The sequence below is a fragment of the Prionailurus bengalensis genome, chromosome B1 (genome assembly GCF_016509475.1).
Source record: "Prionailurus bengalensis isolate Pbe53 chromosome B1, Fcat_Pben_1.1_paternal_pri, whole genome shotgun sequence".
Lineage (NCBI taxonomy): Eukaryota > Metazoa > Chordata > Mammalia > Carnivora > Felidae > Prionailurus > Prionailurus bengalensis.
Window position 1 is genome coordinate 14,063,069 of NC_057344.1, and position 27,908 is coordinate 14,090,976.

The window sequence follows — 27,908 nt, forward strand, 5'->3', positions numbered from 1 at the left end:
CTCTCAGATATAGTCTCCCTTTGCCACAATTATCTAGTAATGCCCGCAAGGCAGAAGACTGCTCAACCCTCCTACCTTCTGGAATGCTTTTCCCAAAGGCAACAGTTCAAAGCAAACCTCTATTAACTGGAACACCGATATCTGCAGAATTCTCTGGACAGGAAGATCCCACTACTCCTATAGTGATACCAGACACGAAGTCATACTTGCACTCCAGTCGCCAGGAAATCAAGGTCAGCAACCAGTCTATATGTGAAGCCTTACACACCCACACGGAGAGGATCACCACCACATAAACCACCTAACCACACTGGATAGACGTACTTCCTTCTTAGCAAGGATCTTTCCTTGTTAAACCCGTCCCAACAGGGGAAAAAAATTTTTTTCCCCTGCTAAAATTCAATGTAACCAATGGGGACAAGATACAGTATCGAAACGAAATAAATTAGATGCACTACTGGCTTATTAGTCTGCCGACATATTTACAGACGTGACATAAAACTTACACTCTTCGCTAACAGGGCTCACAACTCATAATGTACAGCCACCTACAAATCTAATGTATTTTCTATCTTTAAGTATCTTCAGTGATTTCTTTCTTCTACATACCTTTTGTTTCATGCATTTTGGAGCAGAAGGCAAGTGGTTTGGGAGAGATAAGAGAAAAAAATGGAGGAGAGAAAAGAAGAGAGATTTAGAGAATAAGGTGAAGAAGACAGCAGGAGAAGGAGAGTGGGAAACAGAGGTGTCACGGGAGGGGGAAGCCTGGGGCCCATCGGATGGCCTGCGTGAGACGAGGGCACACAGAGAGGTAAGTGAGCCTTTCTTAACACCTTCAACTTGGTCCATAAGGAAGGGTCGCCCATCCACCCTGGGGACAGCACCCTTACCTCCAACTGCTCTCCGAGCATGAAAACATATGCCGTGTGTTTCACAGACAACACAGAAATGACAGAAACGGAGAGCTAAGGACACGATTACACTATAAAAACGAACATACTTCAGTGTGGTGGATTTTAATAAGATTTTAATAATATTGGTAAGGAGCCAAGTTACAAAGACGTCCTGGAATACAGAGTACAAAACCTCAGAGACAAAACAAAAACTCGTGAGAACACAAGAGCGCTTGAAAACGGTAATAATCTCCAGGATAAAGAACCCATTTTTCTCCACAAAGCTACCGAGTGTGTTTAATAAAATCTAAAGGAGAGTAAAGACAAGGTGCACAGCCACGCCCCCAAGGCCAGCCACGCCCCCGAGTCTGGGAAGACACTGGGGAGGTGTGCTGCTGGAGGCTCGGCGGCCAGGAGCCAGGAGCACAGAGGAGCTCCCGTTACCAGCAGATCTGGACTATAAACCGACTGGAGGCAGGCTGGCTTTCCTCCCATCTCACTTACAGGGTGGGAATTCACTTATTCCCCGGTTGGAGAGCAGCCTTGGCCACGAACCGTGTTGGCACGTGGGGGCGCAGCGACTCTTCCCACACGATGGAGGAAGCTGGTGCGCGCACCACCTCGGTCCCCGCAACCCTGATGCCCCAGCAGGCGCGGTCTCGGGGGCGAAGAGGGGAGACAGGCTGTCTCCTCCAGGAACAACTCATTGTTCAGAGAAGCTAATGTAAGAGCGCTGCGTGATGAACACACTGAAATTAAGAAACAAGAACGGGGATCCCCACCCCCCCAAGAAGAATGTGCCATTACACTGCGGGCTGCAGGACAGCAGAAGCGGAGGAAGTGTCCCCCGCTCAGGTGTGCTCATCATTTCTCAGGACAGATGTGCTATCCTGCCTAGGGTTTTTGGGTGGGTGGAGGGGGTTTCAACTCCCTGAAGCAAATCTTCCGCATTAGCTACCGTCATGTGGGTCCTATTTTTGTCTTTTTTTTTTTTCTCCAAGGGCACTACATGTTCTGCTTCATTGGGGCCAGATGTTCAAGTCAGTGTGTCTGATCATCCTGCCAGGAACACGACAACAATTATTTATTTGTCCTTCCAGCACCCGTAGCGGCGAGGACCAGCTGTGAAATGCAGGGGAGCCACCAGCGTCCTAAGCAAACCAGGACACGGAGCGGGAGGCCACTCCTGCCCTGTGCGACAGGCCATCTACAGGCTTCTTTACTTTAAACCCTAAATCGATAGTTTAAACAGATGCAGATTCCACGTGACAAGAGAGACAGGAAGATTTGAGGCTTTATATTCTTTAGATGTCTACTTTTGCTGTACTGACCATTAAAAAGTTATGTGTAACTTCAAGATGAAAGGCATTAGCAGCTTCTTAGGAGAGGATAATCCCAATCTTTTGGAGATTTAATGAGATGTAACTCACTGAAGCTTCTGGCTCGGTCTGCTGTTAATTGAATCAAAGTCAATGACAATCTTGCTGCACTTTGGTGTGAATTTCCTAAACATAAGAAACAAAATATATAGAGATATTATCCAGTGAGTAGTTTAAAGCAATTTGTTTACTTTGGCTTAACCTACATTTTCTGTGGGGAGGAAAAAATTTCCCGGGATTCACTTGGTATCTTATCTCTATAGGAGCCAATTATAGTGCACCATACTGAGAGGGACACGAACCAGAAAAGACTAAGACAAAAAAAGGAATACATGGGGTGGCTCGGTCTGTGTGTTCTCCAGCCAGCTGAGTTCATGAATTATCAGGGAGTCAAAGGATTTCTAACAAGTTAGCTGCACAACATGACACCCGATTACTAGTTTTCCCACCAGATTTATCTTCTTCCTAGGAAATTTCTGCAGCCAACCTGGAATCGCTCAAAAGCAAAAAAAAAAAAAAAAGAGCAAATTTTCCTTTGCCTCTTGTACATAGCAAAAAAACCCAGCCGGCTTTAGGGTGGAGTAATTTTTAAAGTCACATTTTAAAAATGCAGAAGTAAAATAAACCCGCTATATATTTTGACTCATTGATGTACCTTCTTAAAACAGTTAACAGGACAGTATTTGCGGACTGACTGTATTCTTTTAAAAACCAGTAAACAGTGAATATCTAATTATCATTATTATGCAAACAATCTGCATGTAAAGCCTCATAAGGCAAAGCAATTCAAGAGATCCGTCACATCTAACCCCTATCCCTGGTGATGAACAGAAGTATGTTACTAATTACAGCACCCCACTGCTGACCACCAATACTGCAAAGGAATTGCTTTGAAAGCTTTCAGTCTCAACCGAAGTTTCTTACCATGAATCGAAGGTGGTAGAACTTACCTGCAAGTAAACACACCTCCCAATCTTTGCCCAGCAAAGATAAGCATAAAGGTCGAAATAACTTCAAATCTCCATTTAAAATGTTGTTGTAAAAAGCATTTATTTCTACATGGTGTTTCAACCTAGCGGGTTACTTGCGTCCTAAATTTTCAATGCCAGGGTTGTTACATTTGCAAACTTCACAGAAGTTTAACGTTAATATGGTAAAACTTGTGACGGTTCAATTTTCTCCCTACTAGAATAATTTTAGTCCAAACCCCAGAAAGCTACTAATATTTAAGGGCAAGATCATTCCTCAGGTCATCGTCAGATACTTCTGTCACTGCTCTTAAAAATCTACTCCTAAAATAACGTTGGGATCCTTGGCCCATCGCACGTAAAATGATGCTTCCAAGTGTGGAAGTCAGGCATCACAAGTAGAAATGAAACATCAGCGAGCTCAAATGTTTCTTCAGTAGGCCTTCGACGACCTTTACCCCAAGCCCTTCTGCTTACCTGAAGGCCACCCCAGCCATATCAAACAGGAGCCTCGCGGCTGTGGTCTCATCGCTATCGTGGTACTTATCAGATATGAAAATAACTTCTTTGATACCTTTGACACCGAAAGAAGCCCCATTAGTAAATGCACAAATAGATACGGCAACAGAACGCAGACATATACCGAGCCCTGTCGTGTCTACGATTCATCACCTTTTCCCAGTGTGCTTACACACAGTGTCCAGTTACTGAAATACATATCGGCCACTTTCCAATACGGCAGACGATGTTATCTTTAACCTGCCCTCCAGTCTTTATACATTTTTTATTTTTTAACACAGGCAAAGTAAAAACCTGTCAGGTAGTCGAGCTTTGGTCAGGTAGTCGAGCTTTGATCCGATTAACAAAGTTTCTTTACTGAGGGCAAATACTCTTCAGTCGCAAGACAACTTCTGTCCGCTCAAGAGGCTGATGCAGGGGAATGGACATGTTGGCGAAAATCAGAGGCAAGTGCCATCATGGTTTCCACGATGGTTCTGCAGACCAATTCCAGCCAGCTCCATGGACAGCAGATTTGTTTTCTTTTCCTGTCCCGCAGGGCAGGGCTAACTGGAGGGCACCTGATACACCACCCTGCTCCTCCTCCAGCCCCTGAAGGGACCACAGGAAGCTGGGTACACGCGGGCAGAGGAAAACTCCACGACGTTCTTTAACAGGGGCCGGCCTCTGAGTCTGATATCACCAGACCTCTTCTCCTCAGAGACCCCCGGGGCTCATGATGAACAGCCCCTTTAAACCACACATCTGGCTAACATGATAAGTCTTTAAATCTCAAGCTGAGAGCTTTATGGAGATAAAGCGTGGCTGAATCTTAGATGTGACAGAATGAAAAAGGTGAACTATTCAGAATACAATGGTGTAGATTTATGGTAACTGTAGCGTAAGGAAAACTTAAAGTTGTACCGTTCGAGCCTTATGACATTTATATGCGGAGATACGTTTAGGTCCTAAAACATCTACCATATATTAATACAAATTAAAATTGCATACGCAGCCTCCCAGCTGACCTTGCTTCTGACAGAAGTTCATTCCTCTCCCTCCCCCTAATCTATGCACACTATGTCAGAGAACAGTAAATTGACGGTAACTATATGCAACGCCGGTGTGGTTTTTTAGCAGCTTGCAGTTCAGGTTGCAAACTAAATTAAAAACACGCTAAGAATCGCAGAGGATACAAGTAGTCTTAGAATACCTGGCACCGTTCAAAACCAAAACACAGGAAATACCTTGCAAAGTTGATAGTGCAATTAATTTCGGTCCAAACAATAACAATTTAAGACCAAGCACTTTTGCAATGAGCCGCCGATGAGCGGGCAGCGACGCAAATGTGACAAATGGAACCGGCCCAGCTCCTACCTGCCTGGATGATGAGCTTAGCACATTCATTACAGGGAAACAAGGCAACGTACATAGTACAGCCTTTCACGTCGGCCGAGTTTTTGTTCATGATGGCATTCAGCTCGGCGTGGCACACTGCGGGTTCGAAAGAGAAAGAAAAGAGAAACAGCATAACTCACGAGGAACGTACCAACGCTGCCGAAGCATTCCACTCGCCCCTCTGAAGAAGACACATGGAACAGACTCGATTTTTTAAAAAGTGATTAGAAACGGAAAGTACCGAGACTACCAAATGAGGGCCGCGTGGTCTAACAGGTTGGCTTTTAGCAGTAAAACCGTTCAGGGGGGGCTGCAGCCCTGGGTCTGTAAGCACCTGGCGCGGCCAGGAGGGGCCAAGGTCAAGTATCTCCACCCACCCTAAGCACGGCAATAGCTCATGGCTCCACAAGACCCTGGGGTATGGAACTGCGCACATAAAACGGCTCATTTGTGTGTTGCTACTCACATGCAAGGATATTCGCGGTGGCCGTTAGGAGGGCAGGGTGCGATTTTAAGAGCAAGAGAACCAGGAAGTGAAGCTGAGTATTTCTATCCCGAGGGATCCGCTTCACCCCATGGGTCTCGGCCCACATACACACAAGAAGAATGCCGGCAGACAACCAGCGGCTTTTCGTTCAGAAGGAAACATTCATCCACTTAATGAAACGTCAAGTTCTTGCCACACTGGCCCGTTCCGGCAGCGATCCCCAAACAGCGATCCCCACACGGGCCTGAGTTCAAGGGTGAAGGGAGCACCGCCTCTCCTCTCCCACACCTGGAAGCCCACCCATCTTCCCCAGCCGTTGGCCAGGTGCTCCCACCTCCTAAGCTTCAAGGTGCTCTCTCCTCAGGGGAGCACTACTCCCAGCCCTGATTCTGTTTAGAATCCCCTGCCCGCTCAGTGAGGTGGCCGCTTTGCCCTCTTCTGTCGTTATTCAAGTTTCTGGGTGCATCGCTCAAACCGTATCATAATCTGCAAACCCGTCTGCACTTGTCTGGGGTGTGGCCTGCCTGGGATGTGGATTTCTAGGAGAATCGCCCTCATGATCCTCATGTGCAGACACGTTTCAGAAACACTGCGTTGCAGAATCCTCTGGTAACTCCAAGGGGACTTAACACACACTAAGCACACAAGCGGTAAAAGAAATAAATGTCTGTTGAACAAATTAACGACAATCTGGCCGTGGTCCAAATCATACAAGACTGCCAGAATTAGAAATATGGGGGCCCTCCAGGGGGGCCCCCCACCTTCTCCAACCCACCAACCTCTACACTTAACACCCTCTTCTGGGAGTACTGAAGCTTCAAATGAAGAGCAGCCTAAGCTCGTGGCTCTTGTCCGCATTAGCTGTGACACACTCGGTCCCTGAATTGGTATTAATATGGCTCAGCCATATTAATTATTCTGGCTCAGCCAGGATAAAGCCCCTGGCCCACCTTCCGCCCCGGGGCCACCCGCTTTTCAGGTACCAGTAGAATTGCAATGCCCGCCTGTGCCCCTGTCCTGGGGCCCTCTCAGGAAGCATTGGGAGGGCTCCTTTTAGTCTCTGAATGCCACGACCGAGGGGGTCTTGGTCATCTGTGTGGAAATGAACAGTTGCTGGGCATTGTAAGGAATTCTAAAAAAAAATAAATAAATAAACTGCGCTTAATCAGATCACAGCCCATTGGAGAATAATCCCCGCTGGCCACAGAGGGGCCCGGGCCACCATCCCCGAGATGCCACGAGAGAGAAAAGAAAGGCTCCCAGGCTCAGTGGCTGTGAGGACACTGGCCTCAGAGAGGCCCCTTTTGGCCCCCATTTCCATCCCTGGTGACCGGGTTGTTCCCAGGCTGGGATTAACAACGGCTCCCTGTAAAAAACAATTAGTTGAAATTGTTTCTTTTATTTCCCCCTCGAGGGCAGAGACCAGTCTTCTAGGTTCTTTGTAACTCCCCCAGAGTCCAGTGCGGTGCCATGAACATAATGGGTGTTAAATATTTATTGAATGAATAAAGGAGGAAATGCAGATTCCAATTATTGACGGTGACATTGGGAAATGCAGGAAGGCCTCTTAAATTCAAATATCAAAACTATGCTTTCCCATCTAATAAATATTTTTTGATGGTGCTGGTATTAATATTCAGAACTACAGAGTTTCCGAGCCTGTTAGGAAACACTATTCTAGTGCTTTCGTTTGAATCTCTAAAAATGGTCACAGTGACTCCAACTGTCTTCCTCGAATTCATCTGAGCAGTTTGGGGACAGAATTTAACATCGTGTGGTCTGGATTCATTAATGAAAATTACCATAGGAAACAGGTTCTCGGGGGCGGCCTCCGACATCCCTGGATAAAGGGTGGTCTACAGAAAGAATACACGGGGTCACAAACAGACTTCCTTTCTCTCAGCTACGAAATCACAAGAAGCGACATACAAAGCTTCTTGTTTGTTGGAGAGATGTGAGGTCTACTGGGCTCTATGACACTCAGGAGGCCCCCGAAAAGGGACCATTCCAAGTCCCCAAACCCGCGGATCCAGAACTGGACAAGACGAACGCAAAGCTCCAGTGTTCCATCCACACTTGACTTCCCTCGCTCATCCCTGTGCCCCCTCAACTTCGGTCCTGACAAATGCCCCCTCCAGCCTTCCCCCCAGAACCCCTGGCCCGCCAAACCTATCTGGTGAACACCAGCTTCCCAGGCTGAGGAGGGAAACCCCGGCCCAACCCTGCCCGGTGATTTGCAAACTCCTCACGCCTGTCTGTCTGTCTGATCCTGAGGTCTGAGACGTTTCTGGCCTGGCACTGGCCTCTGAGGTCCGCGCTCCACACGACCTCTGCGGCTCTGACGCTTGGCCTCCCGTCCAAAAGTGCCCTGCGTTTCCCTGCAAGACTGACCCATCGACGAGGCACCATCTGGTCAGGACTCGGGCCCCCACTGCGTCCTCACTGAGGAACGGGCAGACTCACGTGACTGTCCGTCGGATTCGTTTACGGTAGGCTGGTCAGAGTGGGGTCTGAGGACTCCTTTCACCACCAAATGCCAGGTGACCCCCAAATCTGCCTCGGGCCACAAAGAGCAAGCTGGCCTGTGAAGGGCTGGCCCCAGGGCTCTGGCCAGCCTGACTGCAGGCTGAGAACCTTCCCTCTACTCTCCACCTCCCAGGCAGGGGTGGAGGAAGCGGGAGCTTTGCGGTCAGCACCAGGGTCAAGGCCCAGCTGCCCCTTGAAGCTGTGTGACCCTCACCGAGGCATGTGCGTGCCTTTGGCTGGCAGGAGGAAGCGACGCCGAGAAAGTGAACTGCCGAGGAACTAAATAAAAGCGAGTTTTGCAAGACCAGGTAATCTAGTTTTTAGCCGTTTGCTCTTGTGTCCAGTTTCCTCCCTCCGTCTACTAGAACAGCTGGTTCTTCTCCAAGACAGGCTCTCGATGGCAAATCACGAGGCCCCGCTCCTGAGGCCCAACGGCCTCGTCCCCGCGCCACGTCTCTCCGTTACAACCGTGGCCTCGGTCTCCACTCTGACCGGGCCATCTTCTCAGCATTTTCCTTTTGAGATGAAACTGTCCTGTCTACAAGCGCTAGGCTAATTCGTTTTTAAAATTATCATCTCTTGGGGTGGCTGGGTGGCTCAGTTGGTCAGGCATCTGACTGCGGCTCAGGTCATGATCTCGTGGTTTGTGAGTTCAAGACCCACATCGTGCTCTCTGCTATCAGCACAGAGCCCGCTTCGGATCCCCTGTCCCCCCCGTCCCCCGCCCTTCCCCTGCTCTCGTGTGCACTCTCTCTTTCAAAATAAATAAATGTAAAAAAAAATAATAATAAATAAAATAATCATCTCTTCACCCAGTAATGAATATAAGCTCGAGTTTTCACTAAATCAATCCTTTTCAAACTGTAGGTCAAGAAATAAGTTTACTGAGTTACAAACAGCTTTTTCATCCCTCTTTTTAGTGAAATGTTTGAAAGCAGAAGAGATCTGAATGTGTCCATATGACAGAGGTTAAGTGCTGTTCCTAAAAACTGTTTCAGGTGTGTGTGTGTGTGTGTGTGTGTGTATGTGTGTGTTTCAGGTGTGAGCTATGTGTGCTGGGTTGCCATGTAAAAAGTATGTAACTATGGAAACCTGTTGACCTCTGTAATATGTTAGTAACATTTACAATCATTGGGGGGGGGCGGTGGGAGGGGGGAAGGCCCTGATTTATAGAATCTGCTGATTTCGGGGGTGTGAATACTCCCACATGGCCAATTTCAAGCTCCCGACAGACAGTTGGGAAGATAGAGCGCTCAGATGAGCTGGGGAAGAGCCAGCTCCCACATACGCCCCCTGGACGGCCTTATCTTCACCAAAATGCAGTCTCCCTCTGGTTGCCATCTCCAGATGGGCCTGCTCGCCAGGCCCATCCTTACGGCCAGCTCTCCGCTCGAAACCCTCTCGGATGCGTACCAGGCCCTATGGAGTCTCTTATGTTTCTGTGGGTCCTTTTCTTTCTCTTGTCTTTTGGGGCCTTTCCCAAGGTCCGGTCCTGCTCTTGGATTTTTTTTCCTGTGGTCACTAAGAATCCATGCATTTGCAGATTCTCAGAGGGCGGATCTATCGGTTAGTAGCCTAGAATCTGCATTTCCAACCCACCTTCTCTCGGCCTTTGCCTCAGGTGTTCTGAGGCTTCTCCGTAACTCTTCTCACTATGATAAAACACTCCACAGATATCTGACAGCAACAAATGAAAGAATAAATCGATCTTTTCCCAGTGCCAGCATTTTCATTGTGTTGCCTGGGAATAACGACGTCAAGAGTTGCAGAGGTAAGAGCAAAAACCAACCAGCCGGGAGAGGTTCTGTTCGTGACCTTGAGATGAACGTAGTTTTTATACTCATAGCAGGAATAGGACCAAGTATCCCAAACATACACAGGCCCTAGGAGGTATTCCTAAGATAGCTCAACTGTCCAAAAAAAAAAGGACAAATTTTCCAACTCTCTACCCAGAATTACTCATCTCTGACTCAGTTATAAGCAGAAGAAACCTCCAAGTACAAGTATATTTGATAAGAACAGAGGATGACACACAACCTTTCAATTATTCTCAACATTGTTGAAAAGGAAAAGAATCAAATGCTGGAAAATATCAGATTAATGCTTATAAAGTTCTTGATTGCCAGAAAGAGAACCTCTATTTCAGGTAATTATAAGACAATTCATATGCTGTGGTCTTTTTTTTTTTTTTCTTTTCTATTACTAACTGTCAGAATTCAGAACTGCATTAACCTTGGACCACTGAGAAGAGATTGTATAATTAGAAAACTGTATTTTTCAAATTCCCTCTTCCTAGGGCTTGATTAATCCTCACTGTCTCATGTAGGCGGTTCTCTAGAAGTTTGACAAATTAACAGGATATATTCCATCCTGGCTCGATGTGAGAGACTCACCATTTTATAGACTTGACTTTCATCTCATGTGAGACTAAGACAATATCTGTTTTAGATGGCAGTATTATTAAGGTTACTTCAATAAGTTTAAAAAAAAAAAAAACCACAAATAACGCTAACCAAAGGCTAACTGCTGCACAAACAGTGTAGCAGCACTAGTGTGGCCCTGGCCTCAGCTGCTCTCCGTGTGCTACCAGGGTGTGAGGGGAAACGCTGGGCTGGACAGAGGTGGGAGTCGGGAAAACCAAGGTTCTCTTCCTGCTGGAGAAAGTCTCCAGGTTGGTTAAAACTCCTCGTTTTCAGTGGTCCAGGTTGAAGCAGATGACTTGGTCGGGCCTGAGGGGTACTCTGGCAAGGCTGACCTAGAACGTGGGGCAGGCTGGCGTGCGGCCAAGGCTGACCTAGAACGTGGGCTCCAGTAGGGGCGGGTCGGAGGTTCACACCGGGAACACCTGCTGCCCCTCGGCAGGTGCCCGCGGTGCCTTCCGCTGATGCTCTCCAGCATGCACTGCAGGAGCCTCAGAAAGTCTCTGGGGAGCAGCGGGGGGGGGGGGGGGGGGTCCGCCTCTGCCCCGACTGGGAGGGCGCTCGGGCGAGGCGGCCACCCACACGACAAGCATGGGGCAGTTCGCTCACTGCCAGGACACAGGGTCAGGACTCAAGTGCCAAGACGCGTCTGCACGTGGCCTTCCAGGCTGAAAAGGTGGCAGGCTTCACCCTGCAATTAATAATTGACATAGGGGCACTGGGGCTGAGCGTCCGACCTTGGCTCAGGTCATGATCTTGCAGTTCGTGAGTTTGAGCCCCACATCGGGCTCGCCGCTGTCAGCGCAGGGCCCGCTTCGGATCCTCTGTCCCCCGTTCTCTGCACCTCCCCCGCTAGCACCCTCTCAAAACTAAATAATAAACATTAAAAAAAAAAAAATCATTGACATGAAATGGGGCACCCGAGTTCAAAGCTGACTTATGCATTTTAAAAAATAACTCAATGTTAATTTTTACAAGATACTCCATTTCCATCCTGATGATGAAGCTGTCGTTATTTCTTGGGGCACCCAGGTGGCCCGGTCGGTTAAGCGTCCGACTTCGGTCATTTCACCGTTCGTGGGTTCGAGCCCCGCGTCGGGCTCTATGTGGACAGCTCGGAGCCTGGAGCCCGCTTCGGATTCTGTGTCTCCCTCTCTCTCTGCACCTCCCCGACTCATGCTCTGTCTCTCTCTCAGGAATGAGTAAACATTAAAAAAAAATTTCTTTAAATCCTTTCTTGAAATGACGGTCTAAGTGTTTTTATTTCAGGGGTCCTATAGCTATCAGAGTCACTGAACCCCGGCACATCTCTCTGTCGGGGCTCAGGCGCCCTCTTCCCTGTGCTTGAAGCCCCACAGCTTTGAAAAGTCCACCGAGGGGTGTGGCATGTACATCCTCCTCTAACAGATCCATTTAGGGAACTGGGGCTTCTGGAGCTAAAATGGAATTTCAACTACTTATTTCTTAATTATTGAAAGATACCCTGACAGGGCCTCATACATCACTGCCAGCCTCCAAAGGACCCATCCTTCACATCAATAATTTAACAACAGAGTAGCCTCTACATTTAAGCACCCCCCCAACCCACCACCACCCCTACAATATCGCCCCCGAACGTTATCAAATGCTCACTATTACGGCTACCCCGAGATCCAGAGCGAGCATCCCGAGAATTTCGTGCCCAGGCAAGGCCAACTCTCTACCTTATCTCCCCTCCGTCAAGTTTCCACACCTGAAAAGTAGCGACCGGACTCAGCACGAGAGTGCCCGACGGACTGGGGACAGAGGTGGGGTGAGGAAGAGGGAGAAGCGAGTTAGAAGCCAGTTCATCAGTGCCTGAAGCCAGCCCCAACCACCCAGGCCCACCCACCGCTGGCCCACAGCCTTCCGTCCGCCACTTTCTGGCGAGTTCCGAAGCCCAGCTCGCTCTTCGGCCTCTCAGCCAGAACGCGGCCACCCCCAGCCGACGGAGCCTCCCTTTGTACCGGGAGGAAACAGTTTTAAACTGAAGCCATGTGGTGTATGCGTGTCGCGATGCGTTCTGGTCGCGGGCAGGGCACCCACGGGGGCAGGGCACCCGGCCCCGGCCCCGGCGGAGCTCAGGCCCGGCCCGGCGGGGGACACCCAAGACACATACCCGAGCACCCAGCAAAAGGCTGCAGGTGCCAGGGAAGGCGCACCGAAGAGGTCAAGTGGTGGGAACGGCCGGGAAACGAGGGGTTAAACCTGCAGGCTGGTCAGTGGACGGGGACCTGAATCTGCGGGGAACAGTGCTTCCGTGGGGAAAAGTACCTGGCTTCCGAATGGCATTTCAGAACAGAGTGGGTCTAAACCCTGGGACTGGCCTACACGGGTGTTCCAGTCCCGGCGTCGCTCAAGGACAAACAGGAGTAACAGTGGCCTCCTCCCGGTCTCCCGGGGTTACAACAAGACCCACGTGAGGAGAGCGGCAGGGAAAAGCTTTGGGAACTAAAAAGAGCACTGTAAGCGAAGCCATGTGCCCCAGAGGCAGAACTGGGCCTGTTTCCTGAGGACGGACGGCCTCAACCCTGGCTGGTCCCCAGCGATGAAGATGCGTGGGCGTCAGGTGCCCGGAGGAGGGTCTTCCGGAGCGGAGGTGACAGGTGATGGGTGACAGGTGACAGCCCGCCTGCCTCACCTGTTCCACTCCGTGTGCTTAGACGCAAACACCACTGCCCCCTGCACGCCCCCCTCCCCCGCCGCGCAGTGGAACGGGGCCTCACAACCTTCTGGCTTTGAGGGACACACGATTCGAGCCGAGACACGTTCATTATTCCAGCGTGAAGTCTGAGGGTGGGAAAAGGGCAGGTAACAGCGACAACCCCGAGCCTGGAAAACGTCCTGAGTCCGTTCTGCTAGGCCCGTGCCCAGAGGAGGTCTCGGCCAGAGGAAAGGAATTCTGGCCGAGAAGACGGACGTCAGTCACTCACTTAGAAGGCGGCCAAGTCCTCGGGCGTCCGGTGTCCCGGTCCTAGAGCCGCGTTCACACCCATCCCCGCCGGCACACCTCCTGGGGCTGGACCCGAGGCACCCGGTTCTTGGAGCCATCGGCAGCCTCTGCCGTCCCCTTGCCTCCTCCCTGCACGTCCCCTCGGCCACTCCTCACACGCTGCCTCCCCCACCTGCTCGTTCTAGGTCCCTACACCTCTCGTGGAGCCTCAGCCTCCCGGCCTGTGAAATGGACAGCAAAAGGCCCGGCATCACAAGGACGAGCGTCCGTGAAGAGCACCGCACAGAACCTCTCCGTCCCCGGGCTGCTCAGCTCGGAGACGGAGAACGGACGTTCCTCCCTCTCTGTCTCTCCTACTCTGATCCCCGTCCCCTGCCTCTGTCCTCGCTGCCTCTCGCCAAGGCTGCTGGCAGCAACTCATGGCACCCAGGGGAGCCACTTAGCCCCAATGGTAGTGCTTAGGGCTAGAGAGAGTTCTGACTGTGGTGTTTCCATTATTGACAATAAAGCCCCCAGAACTCTAATTACACCGCTTCCCCATGTGCTAAGGGCACACAATCAGGTCAGAGGGAGGAGGGTGTGGAAATGCCATCGGTGGGTAAGCCAGGCCAGCTCCCTTCCTGCGGTTCATGCGAAATACATGTTTGAGGCCTAAAAGCTACTGAAGAAACATGAATAGGAACAGACCGCTAATCGCTGCCTGACAGCTTTGTAATGCAAATATGCGCCACAAAGATCCAAAGCCTCCCTCCTGCATTAATGGCTTTCAAAGGGTAAACTGGGACTGAGCAATGAGCACTGGAATAGTCAGGATGTGTGTGTTCTAATTAATTCCAGCTCTACGAGGCCCGCCTCAGGCAACTCACTGATGCTGTTTCGGCGTGCAGAAAATGGGGCTTAGCCGACCTGACTCAGGCTTCTGAGATGAGACCCGAGCTGGAGACCCTGCCCTACTTTTCCCTATTCTGTGCTCCGCACCGCGTTCTTTTCCCTCCCCCCCCCCCAGCGTCCAAGCCCCCCCCCCCCCAAGCGCTCACCCCTCTCCTCCCTCCTTGCGGCTGAGAACCTTGCCGCATCCTTCACGGAGCTGGGACTGATCACACTGCCACCTGCCACCCACGGACCTCTGTCAGCTGCCCCGCTCGGTGTCCCTCTTCTATCGCTCATCAGTGTGCCCGCAATCTCTCTCTGCTGAACCAGCCCACGTGCGTGCTGCAAAAACTAACAAGACCTAGGCCCTCCCTTCGTAGAAACCCTTCTCTTGGCCCCATCTCCCATGCGGCTGCCACTCTAACGTCTTTTTTTTTTATGCTCTTATTTATTTATTGTGAGAGAGAGAGAGAGAGAGGCGAGGAGGGGCAGAGAGAGAGGGAGAGAGAGAATCCTGCGCTGACAGAGCGGAGCCCGACACGGGGCTCGATCCCACGAACCGTGAGATCATGACCTGAGCTGAAACCAAGAGTCGGGTGCTTAACTGACCACTGAGCCACCCAGGCGTCCCAAACAGCCTGCTTTCTTAACAACCATCCCAACCCCCTCTCCATACAGGGCCCTGCTTTCCTCGCCTGCTTTTCTTCCTTCAACAGGCTGTCCCCTCCCATCCCCACCACTCCGTCAGCGCTGCTGTCTCCAATAAGACCTGTGTGTCGCTGACCCCCGAGGACGTTTGTTAGTCTTCAACGCACAGCTCCCTCCTCCTTCGCGGGGGCTCCGAGAGATCCCTGCGAGCAGGCTCCTTCCCCCCTCCTCCACCCACCCTCCTAGTGTTGCAGTTCTGAGACCAGCCCCGGGTCCAGCCTCTGCACACGCTCCCTACGTGCGCTCACGCATTTCCATGGCACAGTGTCACCCGAATGCCACACATGCCCACACTGACGTCTCGGACCGAGACCTCTGTCCCCACTCACACCCCCAACTGACACTTCTACTGGGAGGTCTCACAGACACCTCAAACTTCAGGGGCCAAAGCTCCCCGCATACCTAGGTGCTCAGGCTAGGACTGCCCGGGGGAGTCAGACTCCCTCTCTGAGCCCCGTGTCACCCAGCCCTCTCGATGCTGCCTCCATTCCTCTCCATCTCCTATCCCCCGGACCACCCACAGGTCCCCCCCCACACCAGCTTCATCTTGTAAGCCCAAACTCCTTACCTCCGCCCCCTGCCGGCCCCCAACCTGGCCTCCGTACTCTGTGTGGCCCAAATTCTTTCCCTCCCACAGAAAGTTCCAAGCGCCCTCCTGCCCTCTCGCAGCGAATGTCCTTCCCAGCCCCAAACACTGACCAGCCGACCCTGACCTCCGGGAACCCATCGAATCCTTCAGCTCTCAGCCTAAAGGTCACTTCCTCAGAAAGGAATAAGCAACAGCATCTGTTTATTTCATTAACGTCTACCTCCATCACTGTTAGTCTGCCAAGTCCTTGAAAACAGACCTGGTACGTTTTTATTTGCTGGCGCGGGGTGCTGGCATGGGACGTGCGGAGAGGATGCCGGGCCACAGGTCAACGTCCACCGAAAAACGTATTGTGATATAAAATATAGTCGTGACTTTTGGGCGCCTGGGTGGCTCGGTCGACTGAGCGTCCGACTTCGTCTCAGGTTCATGATCTCACGGTTTGTGGGTTCGAGCCCCACATGGAGCTCGCTGCTGTCAGCACAGATCCTCTGTCCCCCTCTCTTTCTGCCCCTTCCCTGCTCGTGCACTCTCTATCAAAAATAAATGTTTAGAAAAATAAATAAAATACAGTCATGATTTTTAAACCGGAAACAAGTGACTTGGGAACTCCCCCATCACCAACAGACAACTCAAACCAATAGAAGAATGGATGATTCCTTAGTATTTATTTCAGCTCCTAGAAAGTTGTAACTCGCTCGCATAAGGAAGAAGGACAGTGAGAGATTCTGCTTCCCTTTTCCACCTAAACCCAAAATTAATGGCATTCTGAACAAAGTCTTTTAATTGCAGAATTAAAAAATTCATGCTCAGTTATCATATTCAATATTTTAAATTTACTGTGGCATCTATCATTTGGAAGAAGCACAGAGACAAAATTCACACCTCCGCTAAGTGGCCGGGACGACCCTCCAGAGCGCGAGCTGAGGGGAGAGTGTGTGAGCCCTCCCGTCTCCACTGCCTTGCTCTCACCAAGACTCTGCATTTATCACGGGATTTCCCGATGCCCGGCAAGCACCCACGTTTCAGTAAACGTGGTCGCACAGACTCACAGAAGGACTTCTGAAGTCCTTCCCTTCCATCTGGTCTAAGACTAACCTCTTCTCTCATGCAGTTCTGTACCTGCCTCCTCTCTTCATCTATTTTCCTGCACTCCGATGTGGGGTCCTTTTCTTCACTGCTCATCTTCCAACCTTTCTTCATCCAATGTCTTTGAATCTCCAGGTTTGTGGGGTAACCTATACTCTTCGACTGCCCCCTCCTGCTTGTGCGTCCTGTCTTGTCCCATGTCGATTCATCTTAGGACTGGAGCAGATTTCCAATCGCTGGAGGGACAGAGTGAATAAAGCCTGTTTCTCTCCTTATTAATTTGTCCCCACACATGATGTATATTCTCTCCATGTCACGGCCTCCAGCGGCGTTTTGCAAATCTGCAGCTTTCCCCCAGTATGGCTTCAGAACCCCCTGGGACCCTGTGAGCAGAGAAATGGCACTCTAATCCAATGTGATCCAAGCTGTATTGTTGAATTTCCTTAGAATTCTAGCACTGAAGGGGTCCTCAGTGACCATTTGTTTCATAAAGATACTGAGAAATAAACAGCAAGTAATATAGTAACATCCCCACAATCACTGGGTATAAACATACCACACCTAGAACCTAAGTTCCAGAAGCCTTGTCCAGGACCCTTCCCCTTGAATCTGACAACTGCTGTTTTAAGCACTGTGGGGACTTTCTCACCTAGTATGTGTATTAAAGACAAATATAATTGGGGCGCCTGGGTGGCTCAGTGGGTTAAGCATCCAACTTCAGCTCAGGTCATGATCTCACCATTCATGGGTTTGAGCCCCGCGTCGGGCTCTGTGCTGGCAGCTTGGAGCCTGGAGCCTGCTTCGGATTCTGTGCCTCCCTCTCTCTCTGCACCCCCGCCCCCCCTGCTGTCTCTCTCTCTCAAAAATAAACATTGAAAAAAAATTGTAAAGACATATATAATCTCATCTAAATATAAAACAAAAGTCCTATGAAGCAAATGTAAAAAGCGATACAAATATCCGCAAAAAATCTCCAGGAACCAGGTTTCACTGCATATTTCCAGGAGAAACAATATACACATATTCCATTTTGGTACCAGTATCAACAGGGTGTAGGAAAGAAAGATTCTTGATGAAAAAAATTCAAAATAAAATAAAACCTTAGTAATTCAGATCGATTTCAGAGAAGATCAGCCCAAAGCAGCAAAACGGATAAAGAACAGATCAAGAGAATAAAGACGAAGGCAGCTCATCATTGTCAGGTCCCCCCTGGAACCCCACTGCATGGTGGCCCAAAGTTCTAGACAAAGACTTATCGGAATTAAAAAATTTGAAAAAGTTGTATTTATCACAAGGAATAACGGTGGGGGGGGGGGGAGGGGGGGGCGCCTGGGTGGCTCAGTCGGTTAAGCATCTGACGTCAGCCTGCAGTTTCTGAGTCTGAGTCCCGCATCCGGCTCTGCGCTGACAGCTCAGAGCCTGGAGCCTGCTTCAGATTCTGTGTCTCCCTCTCTCTCGGTTCCCCCCCACCCCACCATTCGTGCTCATCGCTCTCTCAAAAATAAATAAACATTAAAAGAAAATTAAAAACAACAACAAAAAAAGGAATATCCACTTGCACTCAATTAATGGGCTCACGTACGTAAAAATCTAAAACAGACTGAAGGTGACCCTGAAATTTTATTGGTACTATTAAATTTCCCAACAAACCGTTTGTTTTGAGCGACGGTACCAAGATAAAACTTCAGCCCACTTCCCGTTCGTTAACTTGGAAATCACTACCCTTGGATTTTTTTTTTTTTTCAACGTTTATTTATTTTTGGGACAGAGAGAGACAGAGCATGAATGGGGGAGGGGCAGAGAGAGAGGGAGACACAGAATCGGAAACAGGCTCCAGGCTCTGAGCCATCAGCCCAGAGCCCGACGCGGGGCTCGAACTCCCGGACCGCGAGATCGTGACCTGGCTGAAGTCAGACGCTTAACCGACTGTGCCACCCAGGCGCCCCAACCCTTGGATTATTTAAGGTTTGAATACAAATTTCCATGAGGTAAACTGGTTCTTTGTAGAACAAAAGACAAATGCCGTGTATTTTTATGAGAAGGTTGGATGCCCAGAGATGAGCATTTTAGCTTTTCTTGCATATGCTTCTCAGGACTTAACCTGTTCCTATCTATACATGCTTTGTAGATATTGCTAGCGAAATAGTAATCTCTAGCTCTTCAAAAACAATTAGCCCTGAATCTATAGATTAAAACACGCAGATAAATGGGCTCCCGGCTGGCTCAGTTGGTGGAGCACACAACTCGATCTAGGGGTCGTGAGCGGGAGCCCCACATTGGGCGTAGAGATGACTTAAAAAAAAAAAAATAAATAAAATACATAGACAAAAATCTAATAAACCAACCCCCCCAAATCATGATTTATTCTTAAGACCATTTATAAACAGCTACACCTGAACGTGAAATACGCTTCCATCAAGCTGATTAATTTCCAGGGGGAGCCTCCGACATAAGCCGTTATATTTCTACGATTTGTCTCAAGCATCACACAATGAAACCTGAGTTGGCCCCTTGATTCATAAAAATAATCTACTTTATTTCTTTCTGGGGTACAGGCGCTCAAAGGTTTCCCGTTGGCTATTCGTTATTTGGTACAAAAGGTCCTCCCGGAGCCCACCGTCAGGGCCACGGCTGCGAAAAGGCCGAGCAGGGGAGGGGCGGTGGAAAGCCGCGACGTGAAATTAGAATTCTGTAGGAAAGGAAACAGCAACTCATCAAACCCACGGATCTGCCTAACAAAACCGGAGGGTGTTCAATTTCAGCCGGCTGAAGGAACAAATTTGATCTTAATTACGAAGAAGCTCTTACAAGTTTTGAGGAAGTCACAGCTTAAGAAGGATCAGCCGCCTAACTTCTTGATAAATTAGTTTCTCAGGACTAACCTTTTGGATGCCGAAGAAATACATCACACGCGTGGCAGTCAGGAAAATGTCAGTGTTCAAGGGGGTAAGGTAAATGGCTAAGTAATCACTGAAATGACATCTCTGCATGCTTAACAATATGCTAAATCTGAAAAGTAAAGACTAAATTTAAATATAAAATTTAAAGAAGCTCCACCATGCACTGGCAAAACCGATCAAAGTTGCCGGGCTGAACGATGCCTTTAATTAACTCCTCCCCAACATGATATCCTTTTCTGAGTTTTCCTACGGAAATATGAACGGACCCTGGAAGGAGCCCCACGTCTCCCATTTCTGCCCGATGCATCTCGAGTGTGGCCACCACCCACTCTGGGCACATCAGAACCACGGTCGCCTCCATGATGAGCAAGTGGGATGCGGCAGGCAGAGCGATCCTGGCTTCTCGATCGATTGGGACAGAAGAGGCGGCCAGGCAGAGAGGCATACCTGCACATCCCTTACCAACAGGAAACGACACAACAGTAAAACACAGGCGAGCTGGATGAGCACCGGAACTACGATTGAAAATGGGAAGCCTGGTTTTTCTTTGAACTGTTTATTTATTTATTTTGAGAGAGAGAAACCCAGAGTGAGCAAGCGGGGAAGGGGCAGAGAGAGACAGAGACAGAGAATCCCAAGCAGGCTCTGCACCGTCAGCACAGAGCCCGATGTGGGGCTCAATCTCACGAACCATGAAAGCACGACACTCAACCAACTGAGCCACCCGGGCGCCCCCCCAAACGGGAAGTTTTTAACAATGGCTCTCAAGGATGAAAGCTGTTGATTCCACTCCAACTCTCTGGTCTGTAAACTGTCGTCAAAATCCACTACGAAATCCCAAGGAAAGTGTGCTATCTGCATTACCATGGGTTATTTTATAAAATTGGTATTTTGATCAAATGTGCTTGGTTCTAATGAATTTCACGAAGAGAAAGGAACTAAAAATGTCAGCTGAATACTTCATCCTAGGTTTAGCAACCACCCCCTCCTAAAAATAAAAATCTTCCAAAGCTTTTTTATACGGTTAAATTAGATAAATCTGCGGCCTCCCGGTTTTTTTAACTGTCACTCGTGCGAAAAGGTGTCACTTTTCGCGCCGACTTCTTCCCGCCGCTTAATGTTACTGACATCACACTACCTTTTGGGTTTTTCAGGAAAAGACTGAGATAAAAGCAGTTTCCGTGGCAGGGGGAATCTTCATTTTCCATATTAACACTACATTATAATCAAATAGTTTCGTGACGTTTTGATCCTGAGGTTAGAAGAACAAAAACGCCCCTTAAAAATGCCTCTCCGGAGACACAGCCCGGAAAACGCTCCGTCCCTCTCTGTTACAAGCATTCTACGCTTCCCTCCTTTCCACAAAGGGTCAAGCAAGACTAACGGCTTCTAAACTTCCAGAATTAATAAGGAGAATTAAGTTGTATACGTTCTTGGTCAACCCAAGCTCCCCTTCGGAGAAATGTTAAAGCAAACCATGTGCCTTCTGCCTCATGCTAAGCACAGGCCGCCGCCACCTGAGCTCCTGACCTCCACGGAGTTACTCGCCTAAGCCTCCGCGCACTCAAGTGCATAGTGAAAAGGAGAGAACGGGTGATCCACTGTGTTCTGACCAAAGCAACATTTCAGAAGAGCTGAATTCCTGGGCCCCACAGAAGAGACAGCTGGGTAGCAAAGAGCACCGACCTCAGGATGTCTCCCTGTCTGTGTGGCATTACAGAGGTGATTTACATTTCTGGGCCTTTCTTTTCCGATCCACACAAGACATTAGGCTTAGACTCTGTAGGCACAGGAGTCCGAAGCACTCCCCAGCTTCTGCAAGGGGTCCAAGTATGTTCCACAGACAGCAGAAACATCACATGTAGCACACATACACGCTTTTTCCAAACGCACACAAATGCTGTTTAATAAAGTACAGAGTAAGGCAAAGCATTACTGGTATCGAGTAGCTTTTGTTATCCGTGGATTTTCTTACCCAAAAGATGTTAATGATCTCACTTATGTGTGGAATCTTAAAAAAAAAAAAAAAAAAAAAAAAGCTCACCGATGCAGAGAACAGATTGGTGGTTGCCAAAGGTAGGAATGGATGAAACAGGTGAAGGGGGCGTAGTCAAAAGGTAAAACTTCCAATTATAAAATAAGTAAGCCCTGGAGAATGTAATGTATAGCATGGTGACTACAGTAACAGTGTGTTTCATATTTGAAAGTTGCTAGAAAGATCTTAAAAGCTCTCATCGCACACACAAATTTTTTGTAACGATGTAAGGCGATGGATGTTAACGGGACTTATTGTGGGAATTGCTCAGCCGTGCATACAATTATCAGCAAATCATTGTATCGTGCACCTGAACTCTACTATAACGTTATACGTCAAATATGCCTCGGTAACAAAGAAAGATAGGGATAGTTTAACTAGCATTATACAGGGGTCCTGGAAGTTCTGTTGACATTTAAAAGAGGGTCCTCATATATTGAAAAGAATTAGGAAATCACTGGTCTAGAACTCTGGATGATCTCTAAAGCTCCTTTACAGGGATTAGCACATAATCTATCTTTCTCAGAGAGCAGGTCAGCCACTATTAATAGTGGTGAGGAAAGAAAGGGTTAAGCCGACTAATTCCAGACATTGTCACTTAATTTCAAAATTAATTGAAGTCTTAAAACGGAAGGGAAAAAAAGCACTTGCGTTTTGGTCAATTATCACCAAACGTTTCTATTACATCCAAGGCTATCCAAACATGTATTTCTCTGAGGCCTGAAACCCCTTGAAAAAAAAAACAAGTCTGAGCATACAGTTCATAGCCAGCCATCACTATTTAGACTTAAAGCCCATCTTTCCGTGTATTATGATGGTAGTAATACCAAATGCCTTTTAAAAACCATTTAATACCTTCTACGACTTTTATGGTACATCAAATTACAAGCCTACTCTTGTGAAAGGAAATTGTCTACATCCTCGCATAACCACGTGTCAAATGAATAATTGAGAAACAAGGGCAAAGAGCTTTGAAAACCTAGAGGTATCATATGGATAGTAAAAAAAAATAATGCAGACAGACGACCTCCGCCCTGAAATTCAGCAACTATTCAGTAAAAATTACAAAAAAAAAAAATCAGTGAAGTTGGACAAATCCCTATGTTGATTTTTTTTTTCATTCCTTCTAGAAAGGAGCTCTGAAAGGTACTGTCTCCAAGTTAGACAAAAGGCAGCGAGCGTCTAAGAACAAATACAATCGGCTACTTGAGAGGTTTCTGACCACTGGGAAGTGAGGGGCTGCAAACGTAGGCAAAGCTTTGGGCTTCTGGGTCACTGCCACAAATCTGCTGGGGCTCACAGGGACTCAAGAAGGCACAGGTCCTGAGGGAGAGCAGCTCAGGAACCAAGCAGGACCCACCTACGCCTACGCCTACGCCTAGCCACCTTTCTACAAGCCACCTCCCTGCGACAGACTGACACCTAAGAATTCCCCCATTCTGGGGCACCTGGGTGGCTCAGTCGGTTAAGCGTCTGACTTCGGCTCAGGTCATGATCTGGCGGTCCGTGGGTTCGAGCCCCGCGTCGGGCTCTGTGCTGACCGCTCAGAGCCTGGAGCCTGCTTCGGATTCTGTGTCTCCCTCTCTCTCTGACCCTCCCCCGTTCATGCTCTGTCTCTCTGTGTCTCAAAAATAAATAAACGTTAAAAAAAAAAATTTTTTTTAAAAGAATCCCCCCATCCGCCAGGAGGACTGAGGCTTCACTGTGTGGACCGGGTGACATAGTCACTGTGCTCGTCATGTTTCAGCGCAGACCTTGAACACATAGACCTTTCTCACTTTTGCAGTTTTTTAAAATGTTTTTGTTTATTCATTTTTTTGAGAATGAGAGACAGAGTGTGAGCGGGAAAGGGGCAGAGAGAGACGGAGACACAGAATCCAAAGCAGCTCCAGGCTCTGAGGTGTCAGCACAGAACCCGACGCGGGGCTCGAACCCACAGACTGTGAGATCATGACCTGAGCCGAAGTCAGACGCTTAACCGACTGAGCCACCCCAGCGCCCCACAGTTTTGCGGTTTTTACGTGGGACGTTGAACTGTACTCTGAAAAATTACCGTCACGTGTTACCTATAAACAGCTGATCACTTCCCTTCTCTCTTACCATCGAAAGCTTACAGAACCAAAATCAGGATAACAAAAAGTTTCTCAAATACGTTAGCACATTTATCTTTTCACTAGAGCTCCACTCGGCTACAGAGCTAAGGCTGAGAAAACAGGTCTACTACCTTCCTGGGTCCGGGACCCTCCTCTCCTCCAGGGCTGGAGTGAGAAGGACAGACTGACTATAAATCCCCCAATCACTCAACTGTGTTTCATTCCTGGAAAACCCTGACTGCTTTGCAGCCCCCACCCCCACCCTACCCTCATTCCTCTGTCCCTTCCCCACCTCCAGTCACATTCTTTCTTTTTCTTTGGAAAACAGAACAGTTGCCCGGAAGCAATTTAAAAAGAAACTCAGGGGGCTTATTTAACGTGACTAAGGTCCAGGAATATCCGTAAAAATATATAAATGAGGCTAATGTAGACTTAGAATTCTTCATGAGAAAACCCCAGAGGACAGCCTACTATGGACAAATCAACAAAGCAGAAAGGTCTGACATTATTCCTTGACGCGGGTTTCCTACAGGCACGAGCTTTCCCATTTGAATGGCCTGAGTCTACTTTCCTCCCAACGGAGGTGGTGGGTTCCCTTCCAGACATAAACACAGGTCCTCATATTACGAAAAATCAGCAACCAGCGTTCGCAGCCCGATTCGCCTCTCGTATAGCATTGGTTGTCCGGGGAATGAAAGGAAAAGCGAGTGAAGCTGTGGCCTGTTCCCGCCCCCCCCCCTCCCCAATCTCGAAAGTGGTTCTCCTTGGGGCTCAGATACGCAACAAATTACAAGAAGCACCCTTCCCTAATTGAACGATGAAAACCAGAGCTGGCCAGGCCATGTGGTTCCATGCGTCTGGCTTGTGGTCCACCCTGGGAATATAAAGCCCCCAGAACAGGAAGAAGAGACGGCATCATCCATTTGCTGATGCCCCGCTCACAGTCATTTCCTACTTCCCAGAGACGAGCTTGAGATTTCCTCCACAGGCAGAGGGGCTGAACGAAGCCTGCTTCTCCTCAGAGCAAAGCCCTCACCAGACCTTGGTCTGGTGGCTTTGCTTCCAAGCAGCCAGGAAAGCATGGGCAGGGCCAGCGTGCACATCCCTCAGCTACCTCTCCCGGGGGCTGTGGCCCTCTGCAGAAGCCCACCATCCACGCTCGGGTGTCGCCCAGCCTGGCGGGCTGCCAGCGAAACATACCAGGCCGGCCACAGGCAACAGATCCCTGGACCTCAGGGCCAGGCTGTGTACAGACCACTAACAGGCCCCCATGCACTGACTCTTTGGAACGTAAGGGTCGGGGGCAGGAAACGGAGGTGGTTCAACAGGATTCTTCTTCCGTCCAGCTGCTGATGACTGAAAAGAGATGATACTTTCCGACCAACTATCGTAGCTGAGCACCACCAAGGCTATGGCACCAAACGGAAGGAAACACAAGGCAGGCCTTACCGTAAGGGTACTTGGTATCCAGCTTTCTCTCTGCTGTCCTTCTCCAAGGCAACACGTCATCGCTGCACCCATTTGGCATTCCATTATACCCGATGCCGACAATCTTGTTCTCTGCGTTCACGATGCAGGCTCCGACCTACAGGGAAACGTGTCCAGACACTGGTGACGTCCAGTGGCCCGTCGGCCCCTGGACGGGCAGTAAATGAAACCACAAGCTTGCAGAGCTCCAAAGCGAGCATGCGGCTTCCGGCAGTGTGGTAAGAGCTCTATCTCCTTGCTCGCTTTCTCTGGCAGCTCCCATAAGCCCCAGGAAGCACCCCCTAACCCCAGAGCGGGCGCAAGAGGCGGTGAATGATGGAATGTGAAACATGAACGCACCCAGGGAGGCAGCACAGGAGACAGACTTCCTCTGCCTTTCAGGCGACAGGCATCCGTGGGGTCTTTCTTTTCCTTTCGTCATGTGTTCGATTTGCAGGGATCTCTGTGCCAGTGAGGGTCCAAACATTCTCCCAGAACACTCACCTGCGAATTTGGATCTTTGCTTCTCTGCGCCGATAAGAAGGCCACTGCCATGAAATACTCAGGCCATTCCAGGTAGTCATCACGTTTCCTGCAGGGAACTTCACTCATGCTGGGTCTAGACGGAAAACAACAGTTGAGAAAAGCATTTTGGCAAATCTGCTTTCCAGTTCAACGCAACCACATTTAAACTTTGGGTCTGCAAAGTTAGACAATTTCAGTTACAATCAGAAATCACGGATCATGGGACCGCAGACAGTGTCGGGCCTTAAGAAAAAAATAAATTAGGTTACTATTTCAGAAGTTTGGATTCACGCCTAGTTTCACAGTCCCAAATATTACACCTAGTCACTGCTTTCTCATAGGATCGTTTTCCACTTAGTACAAATGCCTGCCCCACAACTTGTTCTCTCCCCGATGAAACAGAGCCAGCACAAGAGAATGGGAGGGAGAAAGGAGAACATTTATTGATCACCTAATATATTTCAAACACTGTGAAAGTCAGACACATCATCTTACTCACGCCTCATTCTAGCAAAGGTAGTAACATCCCATGTTACAGACACGCAAGAGAACTTATCCTAAATCACATAGGATTATTATCCCTGCCTGTCAAATCCCACGGGAGCTGTCCCAGCTCTGATATTAACCGGATTAATTCGTCCCTTTTCTTTCCCCTTGGTTTCCCCAGCTGAAACAGAAGTTATCAACCCTGAGTACCGAATCAAATGAGGAGAAACTGACAAGTGTCGAGCCCTATGACTAAGGCAAAGTTTTAGTAACAGGGGCTCTACTCAATCCGGGCCAGGCACAAGCTGTTCTCCAACAGGCCTCCAACAGGGGGCCTAAAACTTCCCGTGAGGGGTGGGGTGCTTTCAAGGGAGACCAAACAGGGCAAGGAAGGAGGGCAACTCAAGAACTGAGAAGTCTTGAGCAAGCCTAGGCGTCTGGGCTGAAGGAAGCTGGGAATTTCCCTGTATCTGGGCGGGGCGGCGCGGCGCGGCGGTGCCTAAGACTGGGAACCATGATTATCCCGATGATGTTGCCCAAATTCCGAGAAGGCTGTAAACCCTCTCGACACCGAGCGATGCTGGACCGCGCCGGTTTGCCGCCGGCCTTAAGGGTTAGCATCCATAACCGCTGCAGGGTGGGCACCAGATCGGTGCCAGCCTAACAGGAGGTGGGAGGGGCAGCAGAGGCGAGGGACGGGAACGTAGTAGCCCCGGGCGCTTGCCCCGGGTCGGCCGTGACGCTCACTGGAGCCCCGGAACCCAGCTGCGGAAACACGAGGGACGCCACTCCAGGGCCGGGAGGAACTCCCGCTCCCCCGCGCACCACCACTCCCAGATTCCGTTCCCGGACGGAAAGCAGGCGCCCCCCCACCCCCTCGCCATGTGGGCGCAGGAAGTGACTGCCAGTCTCGGCCTCCCAGTACCACCCTCCCTCGGTTTCCTGGAAGGAGAAAGCTGTGGGGCCCTCCCGGCCCGCACCCGCATGAGGTTCACCCGGGAGCCGGGATAACCTCAGGGCTCCCCGCCCCGAGCCCCGGCCGCGAGTCCCCCACCCCCGCGCCCAGGCCGCGCCGCGTGGCGCGCAGGCCGCGTACCCGCAGGGCTGCCCCCGCCGGTCTGCCCCCGCCGGTCCTCCGCTCCGGGTCCGCGAACGCAGGCCACCGCCGCCGCCGCCACCGCCCAGCCGCGCGCCCCGGGAAAGGAAGTCGGGAGAAGAGGCGGGGCCGCCGCGGGGCCGGAAGGTGACAGCGGCCGGGCGGTCACGCGCTCCGGGGAGGGGGCCTGGCGGGCGCGCACCTGGCTGGGTGCTCCACGGCGGGATCGCCTCCGCTTCCCTGTCCCGGCCCACGGTCTGGCCGTGCGACCTTCGGGACCCCGCGCCCTAAACACTCCTCCCGGGGCCGGCTGCCTCCCTTCGTCGAGGTGGATGCTTTGGGGTTTGCCCCTGACTTGGCGCCGGCTCCGGGATGCCCGAGAAGCCGCCCCGAGGCCGCTGGGCTGGGGGACCCGCGGGGTCGCCCCGCCGACCCGCGCCCCGTGCTCCCGGAGCCTCTCTGCCCGCGTTCGTGGTCCCCGGCTTGGGCCCCGCGAGGTCCCGGCTGCTC

General features: G+C 50.0%; 1 protein-coding gene across 2 annotated transcripts; it reads right to left on the reverse strand.

The window, feature by feature from the left end:
• Positions 1 to 1,010: 1,010 nt before the first annotated feature.
• DCTD (dCMP deaminase) lies at positions 1,011 to 27,518 on the reverse strand. Of its 2 annotated transcripts, XM_043558121.1 has the most exons (6): positions 27,399 to 27,518; positions 25,796 to 25,910; positions 25,274 to 25,409; positions 5,116 to 5,232; positions 3,718 to 3,814; positions 1,011 to 2,398 (listed from the first exon to the last, which is right to left on the reverse strand). In XM_043558121.1, the coding sequence occupies exons 2-6, from the start codon at positions 25,901 to 25,903 to the stop codon at positions 2,320 to 2,322; spliced, it is 537 nt and encodes a 178-aa protein (XP_043414056.1). In that variant the 5' UTR covers positions 25,904 to 25,910; positions 27,399 to 27,518; the 3' UTR covers positions 1,011 to 2,319. The 2 variants fall into 2 exon arrangements, with proteins under 2 accessions (XP_043414056.1, XP_043414066.1); XM_043558131.1 differs by lacking the exon at positions 3,718 to 3,814.
• Between the last annotated feature and the right edge of the window lie 390 nt (positions 27,519 to 27,908).